At 41.3% G+C, this 16,436-nt stretch overlaps 1 protein-coding gene across 1 annotated transcript in view; it reads right to left on the bottom strand.

Moving 5' to 3' along the window:
- Nucleotides 1-2,469: 2,469 nt before the first annotated feature.
- agmo (alkylglycerol monooxygenase) overlaps nucleotides 2,470-16,436 on the bottom strand; it is a 71,580-nt gene continuing 57,613 nt past the window's right edge. The window contains exon 13 of the mRNA XM_079240054.1: nucleotides 2,470-3,682. Within this exon, the coding sequence (XP_079096180.1) occupies nucleotides 3,602-3,682 (81 nt within the window). The 3' untranslated portion in view covers nucleotides 2,470-3,601. The remainder of the gene's footprint in view (nucleotides 3,683-16,436) is intronic.

A 16,436-nucleotide genomic window follows, 5' to 3' on the forward strand; every position in this document is an offset into this window, starting at 1 on the left:
CCACTAGATGGCGCACAGCAATCAGTGTGGTAGCATGGGAAAAGGACGGTGTCAGCCTGGTGTGTTAAATTACGTGTATGCAGACCGCCAGATCGAGAATATAACAATAAGACTGTCTCCTCATTGAGGAAAGAACCGACCTCTGCGACCTCTTCCACCGAAGTGTCCCGGTTTTTCTCGAACTTGTCATCAAGCATCTGGCTCTGAGCTTCCAGACTTTCAGCGTGTGTTCAGGCTTCCGCCAGTCTCTGGAAAAGTGCTAAAACTAATGTTTTTATCTTCCTGTTTCTCTTTCTGGAGCTTGGTTTCAGCTTTGCCCCTTAAATCCCTTCCTTTCTGGAGCCTTTGCTGCAGCTGCTGGATGTTAAGATGAAATACCGTCCTCACACAGCTGGACGCTCCGGTGAGACCTTCGGTAAGCCCTCAGTCCCCACAACCTCCAGTTTTAGGGCTTAAGTGTGGATATGTAGCTTTTTCTCTGTGAGGAGTTGTTTTATGGAGCTCTCCCAGCTCCTGTTTTGCAACAGTAAGTTGGATTTTGAGCCTGTGCTTCAAACAGATGCTTCCTCTTCAGCTCCAGCTCATGTTGGAGTTGGTTCAAAGTGGGGAAAACCCGCCAACTTTTCTTTACTCGCATGTTTTCAGCTCTCTGCAGCTTACCAGTTCCTGGATTTCCAGGAGCATGCTCTACTTTCCCACCTGTGATCAGGTGACAGAGACAACATATGTGCAGTTTGCCTCCTCACACACACCTGTTCTCCAAACCACATCGTTCCTGCAAAACCTCCTCTGGCTCCCATACCGCGTCAAATTCATAATCCCCCTTTCACCCACAAAGCACCCCACAACCAGGCTCCTTTCTACCTAAAAGATGTCCTCCTCTCCTACATCCCCTCATGAACACTTCGTGCCACAACATTCTGATCATCCCCAGGACCAAACATCAAACCTGGAGGGATGGGCCTCGACCCACCAGAAGTCCCTCCGAGACACCACAGATCCTGCAACCTTCAGATCCGAGCTAAAAACTCACCTGCTTTTAACGCTTAGCCTTTTAAATATAGATGAATTAATTATGTTTTTAGATTGTTTTACCTCTCCATGTTCTTTTTTGTGCTTGTATTTATTGCCCTGTTCTTACCTTGTCTTTTATTTTGAAAGCGTCTTTGAGCTCCAGAAAAGCGATATGCAAATAAAATGCATTATTAATATTAGGGATGGCTTAATACCAAGCGTGTGTACTAGTACTTGGTATTAATAAAAGCGTACCGATACCACACTAGTCAAGCCAGCGCAGATGTGTTTGATGACATGCTTCGGACATTTTTAAAAGAAATAAATGCCTTGAATGTTAAAATGTGACATTTTTTTGTTACACTAAAACCAAGATCTTTGTTTCAAAACCACATATTTATAGTTGTATTTAGGTAAAATGTACCAAATCAAAATAAAACTTGTTGAAATTGTTGGATCTGTACTGTTATTATATTTGTATTGGTGAGGTAACTTCAGAAAGGATGGGTCATTTATTACAACCTCATGAAACATTACACAGTTATAACAACAGTAATAACCATAGTCACAATAATGTTCACATAAACACATCTGGTATCGGCAGATATTCTCTTCTAAGATGTCGGTATCGTATCAGAACAGAAAGGGGATCGATGCATCGTTAATTAATACTATTAGAGCACCTTTGGTTGATAGGGGTCGTTGGGATCTGCAAGCAAACAGCTTACAAGTTCCACCAAAACCAGCAAACCTGACCAGTATGAGCTAGATCTGTGAGGAAGAAGAGAATGTGTGACAGCAGACAAGAAAAACCTTCAGATTTCATGTTATTGTTGAGAAGATCTCAGAGAAAAAGGAAAGACTGACGGGTTTGGCTGTGGATTTATAAGCATGGGAAAAACAAAAAACCTCAACCTGGTTCCTCCTTTTGCTTCGGGTAAATCAGATTCCCAAACATGTTTACATGCAGAAATTTACTTCATGGCCAGAAGCAGCTCAACGTGGCAACAGCCGTGTGTTTACCGTGTTATGGGATTCATCTCAGACCGATAAATAAAATACAGACTTTGATGTTTTCTGTTTCACAGATGAAACTTCAGTTTTTCATCTCAGACAAATTCAACATGTTTGTTCATTTTTTATGTTTAAAAAAAAATCTGTATGATAAAACAAAACCTTTTGGTTGTTTTGTGTGTGTGTGTGTGTGTGTGTGTGTGTGTGTGTGCGTGTATCATAGACATCATATCTGTGATAAATAAACACAATTTGCAGTCTTGTCCCGGTTAGCATCTCCAGACCTCACCTGTCCACACATCATGGTTGCTGTTGGGGATTTTGCCGTCTTCTGTTCGTGTTTCCATGCAGGGACTGATGGGATTTTCCATCTGTGGCGTTCCGTAGCCAAACTGCAAGGAGGGAGCAAAGCGCAAAACAAACAAACAACAAACTAGTGGATCATGGTAAAAATTAAGAGCTACCTTTAATCATCAGTCACAACGTGTCTTTCTGACAGTGTGAAGGTAATCACATCACTCCGTGGAGTTCATCAAGCTTTTAAAGTGGATTGAAATTTAAATCATTACAAGACTCAATAAAAACACTGAATTTAAGTTAAAATCAACTTTTAGCAGATTAGAGAGCCTAAACTGGTGAAAATATTTGTTTCCCTCTCACTAAATATGGACTTTTTTGTAATTAAAGAGGCCAAAAATGTGGGAAAAGCACATTAAACCACAAATATGTTGCATCCAAATACATTTAAATGATTATTTGAATGATTCTTTGTATGACTTTATAATATTTTGAGCTGTCCTTTAATTCTTCTCGTTCATTTGATGCAAGACTTGTTTCCTTGCAGTGGACTTCAGAACCTGAATAAATGCCTTTATACTGCTGATGGCTGCTAAAAACGAGCCGAATTAAAGGAGAAAAATGCCGGGTGATAACAGCACCATCTGCTGTGGACCATTTGTCACTCCCACACAAGATCTGGAGGCTGGGAGGAAGAATTCATCTGCTTTTCCAAAACCTAATGAAAGCTGACAAGCCGCACAGCCCAGCAGGCTTCGTGTGCATCAGGCTTTTTATGCGTTTGGCAGCTTTACAAACTCACTGTTCAGAGATAAGCAACAGGTCCTCCTATCCTACAGATGGAGGGAAGATAGGAACATTTTCCTGCAATGATGACAGGAAAATAAAACTGTACAGTGTTGTTCAATACTACAAATCAAAAGCAAAATCAATAAGCATGATTATGACCAGCACTTGTACTAGAGGAGGTATGTTCATGGCTAACATGAAACAAAAGGCTTAATGAGAAATGACTGTGTCTGCTTTTGCAGCAGCACCATCGACAGCTGGGACATTTTGAACAAAAGCAATAAAAGATATTTACAGAAAGGCAGAAAATTACCGTATTAATTCCTTATTTAGTGATATAATTAACTTACAATGTGAGTGTGAATGGCTTGTTTACATTGTAAAGTCTGAAAAAGTTGCACATGAGCAGATAGTTCAAACAGAAACTGAATCCTTTTCTTCCCCCCTCAGAGTGGACATGCGTTGCTCTGCGTTTTCCTGCGCGGACTCAGTCGGTTTTCCTCTTGATGCTGAGCAGCTGAGAGAAGCTCTGCAGAGCCCAGAACAGCAGAGAGAGGGAGACAAAGGCCTGGACAAAACCAACACACACCACAAGCATTAGGAGCGTCATATTTGTGCATTTAATTCAATTTCAGAACGTTTATACATGATAAAACTACCATAACGTATCGTCTTAAATAGTTTGTTTGCAGATTATGTGATTTTTATTTGATAACTGCTTCATAAACATTCAGGAAAAACACATTAAACATGCTTATTATTAAAGAATTTCACCCCATTTTCACATTATTGGTGCCTGAATGAACTAAATTTTTTTTTTCCTCTCAGTGATGAAGACGAAGTCTTCCTCTAACATTTCCATGCATCATCGCAGCTTCACATCAGCAGCATCAAATCTTACTTTTCTTTCTTCTACCTGTCATGAGCCTTGATGGATGGACGACAGATTCCCACTTCCACAGAGTTTAACAGCCGTGAAAGCTGCTCATCGTGTCTCAGGTCTCTGACGGGGAAAACTTTGGTATTTTTACATCTAAGATGCTGATATGGATCAGAACCTGTGATTCACTTGGATTAAAAATCCTGCTACAAGTTGAGAGCATGATCAGTTCGTTTCTGCAGTGCAGAAAACAGAAGCATCGATATGTTGAACATATTTTTGTGGTAAAATCATAGTGACGACAAAAGAAAAGCCAAAAGGCAAGACGTGAGGAAAGGAGCACTACTGGTGTCCCAACATGAAGTGTGAAAGTGGAACAGTGAGAGGCCGCAGGTCTGAGGATGATGTCGGCGGCGGCCTCTCCCGGCGCTCTCACAACTGGGTCAAAAGGGTCGCAACCACAGGGGACGCCTGATATTTGGGGAGAGGGGGTGCTTTTGCCAGAAACAGCCCTCCCCTCCACCCCTCGCTGCGTTCTGGCCCATAACCTGCATCCTACATAGCAACTCAGGCCAAAAGCACAACGTTGTCCATCACAGGCAACGTAGCCTGATGGGAAAAAAAAAGCTCCATTTCCTCCTCCTGGGCACGGCAGCTGTTTTCCTCAGAGAGACGGCGAGTCCGACACAGACCTCCTCCCCGCTTTGGACCCCTCGCCGCCTGCTCTGAGCAGCCTTCCCAATGCGAAACGATGGATGAGACTTACTGAAGGTCTTAAAAGATCCAAAACATGGCAGAATTCCTTCCACTGCTTCCTACCAGTTACGAAGGTTAACTGGCCCAAGCTTGAAACTAGATCCTGAAAGTCTAGATCCGTTGTGGAGTCTGCTTGCTTGGAAATATCTCTTCATCTAGAAGCCAAGAGGAAATCTTTATTCATCAGTCTGCCTCAGTTACACTCCTTATGTTAGGTTATGGCGACGCGACGCCATCTAACCACCTGGATGCTCTCTACCAGTCATCCATTCGCTTCGCCACTGGTGCACCGTATCCCACTCATCATGGCCCTTCCTCCACACCAGGCATCTTCATCCCTGCTTCGTTTTCATCCACAGGACTCTGAAGGAAAACGCCCCGATTCCCCTCCAGCCGTTTGCATCATTCCTAAAGTAACTATGACCTGAGGTCAAGTGACATCATCACCCTGTTTGTTCTCGAAGCCCGTTTCCAGTCAGAAGTCCTTTCGCTTTGCTGCAGCTCAGGTTTGGAACTGATGACATGACCCTAACTACCCAAAATCCCTTTAAACTTCCAGTTCTCCCATCATTTGCTATGTTTGAACTGAAATCTAAACACTCCTTAGTCATGTGTTGTAACCGTTCACTCCCCCCTCCATTTATTTTAGTGGTTATTTAAATAGTTTTAACTTTACATGTCATTTATCTTTGGTTGTGAGTCGTGACTCGTCTGTATTGTTTTATTTTCTTCGCCTTTCTTTCATCTCGTCTTGTTTTGTCTGATTTGGTTCTGTTTGCTGTGACCTCGCGTCAGCGCATCGTTGTAAATGACAAGTTGTTCTCAACTGATTTTACCTGCTAAAATAAAGCTTCAACAAACATAAAATAAATTTAGCTCAAGATTGAAATTAGACATTGTAATGAAGTAAAACCTCAGCAAATTTCCTTATTAAAGTTGGTTTCAAGGCAAGATCATGAAAAAGCTTCTCAGAACTTAAGAGTTTTAATGTTTTTTTTGCAGCAGATTTCTGTAATGTTTAATGAATGTTTTTACCTGAATAATAAAACTTTAAATTGTCATTTTCTTTCTCTGAGTTACATAAAGAGAAAAAAGAAAACAAGAAGGTTTTGTGTGATTTTATATTTCTGAAACATTAAAACATTTTTCAAAAATGTCATTTTTTCCATATTGCACTCTTAATTACATTTTGCATATTTATATTATTGCTAAATAAAATAAATAAATAAAATAAATAAAAAGGTGATCGATTAGAAAATTACAACAAAAACAACCCCACTGAAAATAACAATTGTTTACTTAAACATTTTTTGTTAAAAATAAATTGGAAATAAACTCAGACATTAATGTGTAAATGGAAGCACGTAAACATCCTTGTGTGTGTTATTGGTAAATATAAGCAATATTTTTATTATAATGACTTTGACCATATTGAGAGATTCTCCTCCTAACAGGAAGGATGGCAACAGAAGAAAAGCAGCATTAGAAGCCGCCTCGACACACGAACCTGGAATCTGGAAAAATAATACAAGCAACGTGTAAAGAAGTTAGATAAGAAGCCGTTACCATGACGATCCCAGACCTGATTCCCATCAGTCTCATGTTTTAATTCAATTTTTTAAAAACAGATTTTTTTTTTGTTGTTTTCTTTATTTAAGTTTAATCCACATTTTTCTTAAAATCCCTTTCTGGTTTGAAATAAAATCAAATCCAAGCTTTTATATATACTGTATATATCAAACTTTTCATACAGATGCATATCAATGTGCATAAAAACAGTTTCACATTTACACACACGAACACAACCGCACACGCAGCCCAAACATGCAACCCAACCCTTCTCCTGACCCTTTATGCCAAAATAAAACCTTCAGGATTTGATCTCTGTATCTGGCTAATAAAAGGAAGTCCATCACTCCTCATACATAAATGGACTAAACGACGAGTCTGTAATGACAGTCAGCATCAGTAACCACAAAAATAAATAAAAACTTAAATATTTAGGTTCTTTAATGTGTCAGAAACTATTTACAGAGAACAAACTTTGCTCAACAAACTTGTAAAAAGAGAAATACTCCAACAAAAATATGATTCATATGACATAAATAAAGCAGCAGTAGCTGAAACGTCTGGGTGCTTCAGTGGTGATGTTTCCAGCAGGTTTACTGGAACTTGTGGGTAGTGTAGTAGTTCAGAGGGAAAGCAGGAAAACGTTACAGGTCACATGGCTTCCATTGAGAACGAGGAGATGAAGTTGTTCCACAACCTGCTCGGTCTGCCGAGTCGTCTTAATACAATTTAAACATGATGGCTTTAAGTCCAAATTCCCTCAAGTCGAAACAGATGGACGATGGCAAACAGGAGAAGCTGCGTTTGTGTCTGAAAACGGAGCTCGGGCTTGGAGGAACCCCACAAATCAAGTTTCACTCAAACTCCAAACCAAAACATGACAAGGGTTTCGATCAAAGCCGCATGTGGAGGGCACCTATTTTTCTTCTGTTCGTCTCTCCTCATTCATCCTCCCGCTATGCTACATTTTAATAGACTCTGTGGAAATCCATGTGGGACAGATTACATAGTTGAAGGAAGCAGGTTTGATCATCTACAAATAAGCACTACGGTCAGACAGCGCTGCCTCCCAAAGTAGAGAACTCAGCAGATCCACTCACACTCACTCGGTTCTGCAGAGGGCTCTTCGTAAAGAGCAGTAATCCACAAAAAGCCGCCATCGTGTGGTTTGTGGAGACTTTCTCTGCTTCTTCGGTGACCTTAATGAAGCCAGGAAGACATAAAGTTTTCCTCAACTTACTCTGTTTTGGAGAGAAACGCTTTGACAGTGTGAATGAAACACTATTGTGCGCTAAAAATTCCTCCCTGACAGCTAAAAATAGACTTTTTAACTCATTTTCCTAAATAAAATTGTATTTTATTATTAGCTCTTGCTTGTTGCTTATATGTTTACTTAACTGTCACCAACAGCTGGGATGTGTTTACACTGCAAAACTATGTTTCTAATCAGCCTGAACTTTTGATTGACATTGATCTAAAGTCAATGACTCCCTTTGTGTAACAAACTGTAAAATATAGACACAAAAACATGACTTGGTTTTAACTTATGTTTCAATAAACATTCTGTAATTTTTGTTAATTCAGAGGTCATAAAGTTAAAGGGACATTTCCTTTGGTTCAGGGTTAGGTCTAACACTGGCCTGAAACATCCTCAGTTCCATTCAATTAATCTTTATTCTAGACTCATGGTCCGTTTACAGACAATACACACAAACAATGAATTAAATCCACATTTTAAACACAGTCATGCCAATGCTCCACAAATCAGACTGAAAACAAGTCGCACTCACATCAGTGAGAAACACTTTTATGTTAGTTTCAAACCTCAAGACTGAGCATAAATTTAAATTTAACATTTAAAATGACTTTAACCTTAAAAAATGCAATCAAAATGGGTGATTTCTGGATGACAATTGCATCAGATTGTTTACATGGATTACATCACTCCCTACTGATGCGAGCAGCAACACAATCTGCGCCACATGAACAGTGAAACAGTGTTGCAAAATTAAAAAAATTTATAGTAAAGGCAAAAAATTGCAAAAGCGATCCGATCTAAAAAGCCACTGTGGTGAAGTCTGAACAGTTTAGATGGAGAACATTTGATCCTCTGTTGGTTGTGGTCTAAGTAATGGTTAAACGGTGACCACTGTGTGCTGCATTGGAGCTAAAACTGTATTTTTTTAATGCTACAAGAAAATCCTTCTGCCTCTAAAAAAAATCTTCTGTCTGCTGAAAAGTTATCACATAAAACTTATGGTTTATTGTCAGTCAAAAACACTGTGAAGTCTTCGGACCTTGCAAGAATAATATCTTAATGAAAATGATATTTGTTCAGATTTTGGTCAAATATGATTGATGATTCACAACGAAGTAACTGCTGTTTCAACACGAAGCGATCTGCGCTGCGTTAAAGCGAGTGAATGTCGCTGCTGTTGACGGACATGAGGCGTAAAGGAGACGCGTCCCAGGCAGCCCGTCGGTGTCCCTGGCAACAATCTTCCAGCCTTCAGCGGGTTAACATCGCAGACTCTTGCTGCTCTCCAACGCAACGCAGCTGCACTCGTGATTGAAATGAAAACAAGGCAGAATGGCTGCTGTCAGCCGTGTGATATATGACCTGCAGCGGGATGTTTCCAGAGCTCCCTCTCCATATGGCTGCCTACAGTCCACCAGACCTGGCCTGAACTGGATCGGAAAATAATTCAGAGCTTTTTGTTTTAAAGTAGCTGCACAGATGGAGTGTGCTGCATCGGGACAATGTGGAACTTGGGGAAACAACTCATTAAAAACATTCTGTAAATTGTCCCTGACCCTTTCTCATGTGGATTGACACAAACATTTTAGGACAACTTTAGAGTATCGGACCTGAACAGAACACCTAATGTGTCTTCACGTCACATGAATAAGAAAAAAAAACAACAACTCTCACCTCATCACAGGTATAGTGACTTTAGTTTTAAAGCTGCACAAGTGGTTAATTAGACCTGTGGCCGTATGTTTGTTAGCTAAGAACGATAACTAAACAGGTTACTTTCCCAAAGCAGGGAGGTTGAGGGAGACGAACATGAGGCAACACACTAATAGAGCAATTTACAGTAACTGAAGACAGATGTGGGTGGATCAAAGTGCTGTAAATATCATACATCACTGCTAAGTAAACTGCCTAACAGGACAGTCAGTAGTAGCACATGTGCTCAGCAGCTTGACCAGCTACACAATCTAAACACTTACTGCAGTTTGGGGAATTGTAGCAATGCAGCCATCATTTCCTACACAGCAGAACTGACATGACTTTGTGTTGGACTTCATACACTGATGATGGTATTCTCTCCCACACAACCAGTCCTGTATATGATCCTGATGCAGCACACTTACAGGAGGTGTTTCATATTTCCACATTCAGAGAGGAGGGTTATTTTCCTTTATGTGCCTTTCAGTGCTGCTGACACAGCCATGCCTATCCACTGTGGTCTCTGAAACCACAGAACCTCCCACAAATCCCTATTTACCCACTGCAGAGAGGAACTTCTTTTCTTAAGGAAAAGGTGTAAATACTTTTTATGTCACTGAAGGGGACTGAGGAGATTTTCCATGCTCTTGATAACAGCTGAAATGTGGATAACAATCAGTTTAAGCTCATTTATTTCTCACAAAAACCCTGTTTTTCTCTAAAAAATACATTGAGATATGTGTCTAACATCAGTCAGAGGAGAAAGATGGATGCAGGTTAGATATCGTGCACAGATGTGAAGGTCTAAATGCAGTAGTGAGCATAAATAAATCTTCTGACTGATGCATAAGTTCACACAGCAGAGCATCAGCCCTGCAGTCAGAGGCAAGAGCCAACCCAGGTTTAGGTTCTTTTCTTTTATTTCTACATATTTGACCTGGATATTAGACAGTTTTTACATCATATAGTTTCTTTTGACTCTCATTATCTTTCTTATTCTATAATACTGCTGTTAAACTTTAATTTCCCAGTCTGGGCTCAATAAAGTACATCTGATTCAGCATGATGATGTCATGCAAAATAATTTCTAATTAACCCGACTAGTCAACTTCAAAACTCCTTAAAGAAGCCAATCCCTAAAACAGACATAGTATAAAAAACATACACACTGCAGAAGTGAAAGTTTTCACATCCTTCAAAGATGTTTCTGAACCAGGCGGCAGCCTCCAGCAGTTAAAAGTGAAGCCTATGCGGAAGTGCATAAAACTGCAGTTCCCCCTTCATCCACTAGGGGCTCCAAAACAGAGCAAATCCCCATAGACTCCCATGTTAAAAAGACCAACTTCACGGCAGAAATAAACATGTTTACAGCCTGGTACAAAAATCCATTTTCGGTTTAATAGGTCAGGTTTACCTTCATGACAACTGTGGGGGGAGTTAATTTTTTTCTAACTCGCCCTTTTTAAAGTAATTTAATCTCGAAGTTCGGCAAATTTAGGGGCGGGTCCTTTTGATTGACAGGTACCAATCTCTGGCTTCAAGTAAGAAGAACGTAGAACAACCGTGGTTTTTAGCCAGTTAACAAAACGTGACTTAGCTTTAGCCCGCTTACCTCTGTTAGCTGGTTAGCTCCCGTTATCTCAGGGTTAGCCCGGTTAGCTCTTAGCTACAGAAAGCTCGAAGTTCGCTCGATGTCAATCATCCGCCATGACGCTCACGGCTGCCCTCTCAGCTCCACCTCTTTGCCCATATTTGTATTTTCCAGGCGAGGCGATGCGCATGACGCTGCCAACATGGCGACAGTAGGAACCGCCCACCGAGCTTCAATTTAGCTCTTCAGAAACCTACGGGAGACGTCACAGACGCTCCGTCCATCTCTTTATATACAGTCTATGTTCTGAACGCTTAAATCCAACTCTTGTTTTTGATTTTAAGGCTATAAATCATTCTCCAGGACAAACGTGTATTTGCATCTTACTTCTGTTGTTGCTGCTTCAACCTGACTGGAGTGCAGTGGTTGCTGGGTCAACACTGTTGGTTGTGTTAAAGCCTCACAGTTTCAGAATGTGTATCATAGTGGAAACTATACAAAAATGTGTCTGGATGTACAAACACTTCTGCAACATTTACACTATCAGTCAACAGTTTGGACATGCTTTCCCATTAAATCCTATTGGAAAGTGTGTCCAAACTTCTGACTGGTAATGCATAACCCAGCACAGCTCAGCTGGAACCACTAAACAGATGAATACATAACCAATCAACACGGTAACTAATAAGGATATGATCTGGAGATCCTTTGTGGAAAGAGGAGAAACCATCCACTAATGAGAACTCTCTGTGTTCAACTCCACCATACAGGCGTGTTTAATGGAGAATGGATGAATAAATCTTGCAGATTAAAGAAGTCTTCAACTCGATTGGCTTTTAGGATAATTTTCATGCAGACTTTAAGATGATATTTCTGCAAAAAAAAAAAAAGCTTCAACCAAAGGCTAAATCAAAGGTTTTAAAAAACTTAATACTTTAGGTCCATTTTAAGATCTACTCTAAAGCAAAATGTGGAAAAAGTTCTGTCAGCACTGTTCACACGCACATGCTGAGTACTTCCTGTCTGTTCATTATGAGCAGATATACAGTCTCTGTGCTGTGCAGACTCAGGAAGGAAATGCTGAGCAGGTTAATGTCCCACTTGAGGTTCGGTGTAGCGCTATCTGTAACGCTGCCATGAGAAATATCGCAGTTACACTCCCACGCACACAAAATGATGGACAGACACGGCACAGCCAGACAAAACACATGTAAAGCAGCAGTTGCTGCATGTGAAAGTGTAGCTAAACACAAAGTGGTCTGATGATAAGCCAGTTTAAAATGTTATAGTTGTTTAGGCTTTTCTTCCATCCTACATCTGGTCTTCGCTGCCATGCCTCTTAGAAGATTGTGCGTAAGGTCAACAACTCATCCAGACCACTACGCCGTATTAAAAACATACAATAAAGCCCAGAGGACGCTCATTTTCATGTGTCTTCGATTCAGCTCACGTCTCAGCAACTTGGCACCACATCAGCCTAAATAAGAGAAGTCATCACCTCATCATTAACCGCAGTTCCCTGGGTGGCCGAGAAGAACACGCTAGCTGGCGGAAATAAACGAGGCAAGGTATTCTGCAAAAGTTCACAACGGGGGATAACAGCAAAGCACAACATGGAACGGACAGGAGGTTAAAACGCTCTCGCAAAATGAAGCCTGGGTTTGTATTTTAATGGAGCACAGAGGAGACGTCTGGGTCGACTCTGAATTAGTTCTGATCAATGTGTCTCTGAGGGCCTCTTAGAGGTGTATCTTTCCCCAACTCCTTCAATCCACCCACTGATAAAAATGACAGAGGCCTTTGTTGTTCATTCCTATAGTGGAGTTTTGGTCCAACTCTTACTGAAGCCATCCTGCTTTTCAGCCACGTGTGGATTTTTAGTCAGTCCAGAGAGGCTCCTTCAACAACAACCAGCTCAACGATCAGGGTAAATGTCCATCTGTGCCAGCTTGCAGCTGCAAAACTGGCAAACAAAGATCTTTTGCCCAAAGTTTTGTTTATTTGGGTAAGAATATGAGCAGAAAGTCTTAAAGGTGCATTCACATCAGGATAGTCTGAAAGACTCGGTCCGATTGGGGACTCGGCTCTGCTGTAAGGTGGTGTGTCCACGCGGAACGTGATAGAGTTCACGCTGCATATTGGTCAAATGAGCCAACCATTAGAATAGTATATCCCCATTCCCACCAAAGGGGGCGCTGCACTAGTATTTAGCAAAAGAGAGGACAAGACCTGCGTGAAGAAGAAAACGGTTTCATCCACCGACGAGTTAAACATGGAGACGAAACTATCGCTGTTTTGGGTTTTTACTGTGTCTTATGCAAGGAGACTACAGAAATACAGTGCAACAATGGGAGCAGTGGACAACAATGAACAACAGACGAAGCAGAAGACTCTTAATGCCACAACTATGGATTTACTCACAATGCTATGCTACGCCAAATGCAGGAAGTGAATTTTTCTGTGGTCCGCTTCCAGTATTTGGTCCGCTTGAAACAAACCGAGACCTGCGCTTGTACGCAGACCGAGTTTGCTTCTTTGACCTGAATCAGAGCACGATTGTTCTCTGAGGGCCGATCCCAAGCCCGGATAATTGCATAGGGTTGTGTCTGGAAGGGCATCTGGCATAAAACATACCAATTCACCTTTGTGATCATTCGCCGTGGCGACCCCTTCAGAGGGACAAGATGAAAGGAAACAACTTTCTAGTAGTTTCTTTCCACGATGCTTCTCTGATGCCGTAGTACTTGAATTTTTCACAAAATACCTCAAAACTACCTGTAAGCTTGAATAAGAACTTCTTACTCCAGCTGAGTAAAGAAACTAGCTGTCCGCTCTGCAGAGTCCTTGTCTACTTTTAAAAGCAGGCTGAAGACTCAGCTCTTCAAGCAGCACTTCCACTTAGTTTAGATGTATTTGTCAGAGGAGCTGGAGAACTTAGCCCAGTTCTTTGCAACAAACATTTTGGCTTCTTTGTGTTTTAACATAGCTCATATCGTAGGGTGGGAAGGGAGGAAAAAAAAAAAAGAAAAAAAAAAGCATGTAGCATTTCATGTAAGGACTAGTGGACTGTCCAACTGGACAGTCCACTAGCACCTTCCTATGATGTCCTCTACTGTTTGATTTCCTGCTTGTGTTGTTCTCACTCTCATATGTAAGTCACTTTGGACAAAAGCGTCTGCTAAATGACTGTAGAATAGAATAAAACAAAATAGCTTTTTGTCAGCTGTTGCCATGGTGAATCCAAGTAACGGGGCTCCATTGATGATGGCTTTTTATTCTGAGTATACTCAGAGTTGATGGAACCAACTGAGATTCAGAGTCTTTTTAGAGAGAGTTGAACCTCCTTTCTGCAACAGGAGTCAGTGCAAGATTTTCCTTTGTAAACAACCTGGTTTCATACAGAATCTCATCAGCTGACACTCTGAAACATACAGGAGCAATGCTCTCTAACATAAAGTTTAGAATGGACTCTACAACAAGCGCTGAGACTATATGACTATATGTTTGCTCTTTCTTTGCATGCACATTTAATTGAGAAGGAGGAGGAAATGGCTAGTTTGGGGCCGTTGCAGACAAAGAAAATCACCAGATTTGTGCAGATTGCAAGAAGGTACAAGCCAAGTTCAACCAAAATTACACGACTCTAAGTGCAGGCGCACTCTTGAATTTCAGGAAAGTGGACCTTTAAAGGTTGCTCAGTGTCAAACTCCAGAGAAGAAGAATTTCTGGACTGTGCATCAGATTAAAGTCTGGAATAAAGCAGTAAATAAATCTGATCAGCAGCTGCACATGCACTTTCTTTGTGTGCATTGATTTACTAAATGTAATTTTAAAATGTTATGTTCAATACTTCTATTATTTGGTGTGTCTTGGATACTGTACCAATAAAGTTGGGCGTTTACAGGTTTCCTTCTATTGCAAACAAACCCTACAGCAGGGTTCCTCAGTTTTGGTCCTCGAGGGCCGGTGTCCTGCGGGCTGTCCAAGTGTCCCCGCTGACACACACCTGATTCAAATCAATGTGTATTTATTCTATTCTCTTCTATAGTCATTTAGCAGACGCTTTACACACTCATAGCCCGATAGGCACACATCAGGGGCAACTTAGGGTTCAGTGTCTTGCCCAAGGACACTTCAGCACATAGTCAGGGGAAACCTGGAATCCCAACTTTCCAGTTGCAGGCCGACTGCTCTTCCCTCTGAGCTACAGTCACCCATACATGTATTTAGCAGACATGTGTAGAGCTTGTCTGAGTCTGAGTCAGGTGTGTTCCAGCATGGACACTTGGAATCCCTGCAGGGCACCAGGATTGAGGATCTCTGCGCTACAGCATGATGCCAGATCTAAAGATGAGACACCTGACTATGTAGACTGGAGGCGGACAATTCTAGACAGCAATTCCCACAAATCAAGCATTGATCCCTGCCATCTTCTAACCTCTGGCCAGCAAGAAAACTATTGATTGGTTAAGCTTTATTGCATTCGGTGTCTTCACTCTCTAAGAGAGCATGTCCTTAATTCCTTTGTGTGCAGCATTCATGCCTCAAAACAAGAGACATGAAGTTTTTCCAACACCGAAGCCCCCATTGCTTGCAGATGCTGGCAGCAGGAGACATTTTCCAGCTCCCTTCATGCAAGATGCTGAAGCTTAAACTATTAAGAAAAAGTGACCGTGAAGAATTCCGTTTTACTACAGTATTACATGTCTGATTGTTAGCCAGTAATCCAATGAGCACAGCTGAGAAAAAGCGATTAATAAACTGAGCGGGGAGTGATGAAAGCCTGCAGTGCAATAAAGATAGCTACACTAATATTCTAAACCTTCATTCTGCAGCATTTTGATAGATTTACACGACAAAGTCTTTGACTCATTCCTAATAGAACTTTATGATTTGAAGTCTTTTATCATTTGCTTTGATTTGTGAGCAGACGTCTTTGTAAAGCAGCTTTACATTTCTGTGAAATGAGCTTTATGTGCAAACTGTCTGGTCCAATCAGGCTCACGCGCTACTTCTGAGGAGGCATCACAAACTGGTCAAATGATGTGTTTCACCCATGGATTAACGCACAAAATGAGAAGACAAACGCAAAAGAAAGTCAGTGCTGGCCACAAAAAAAAGAAAACAAACAAAAAAACCCACAAAAGCCAAAGTAAATACTGTTAGAAACCTCCCTAAGGGCCACTTCCTGTTACATTTCCATCGCTTCACCTGGCAAATGCTGCGACAATATAAACCAAGCGGTTAGTATTTGACGGGCACGATCCCCTGCACATTGAGTGATAGTATTTCACAGTGTGTATGCACGACCACCCCGCTGTTTACACCAACGGAACAGTCCTAACCAGCGTTTCTCTTTTAAATCCCTCCATCTTCTCCCTGGGAGGAGATTTCCTTTCCTTTCCATTCCTGCGAGCTTTGAGATGATGTCATACTCAGCGAGTTTCCACAGCTCCGAGCCGGCCTGTTAACCTCAGCGCTGCCTCTTGCTACCACACATTCCTGCTTCAGAGTAAAAAAAAAAAAAAAAAAAAAAAAAGGGGGGGGGGGGCTAACCTCTCACACCTGAGTTT

The sequence above is a fragment of the Telmatherina bonti genome, assembly GCF_933228915.1.
Source record: "Telmatherina bonti genome assembly, chromosome: 5".
In the NCBI taxonomy this organism is placed as follows: Eukaryota; Metazoa; Chordata; class Actinopteri; order Atheriniformes; family Telmatherinidae; genus Telmatherina; species Telmatherina bonti.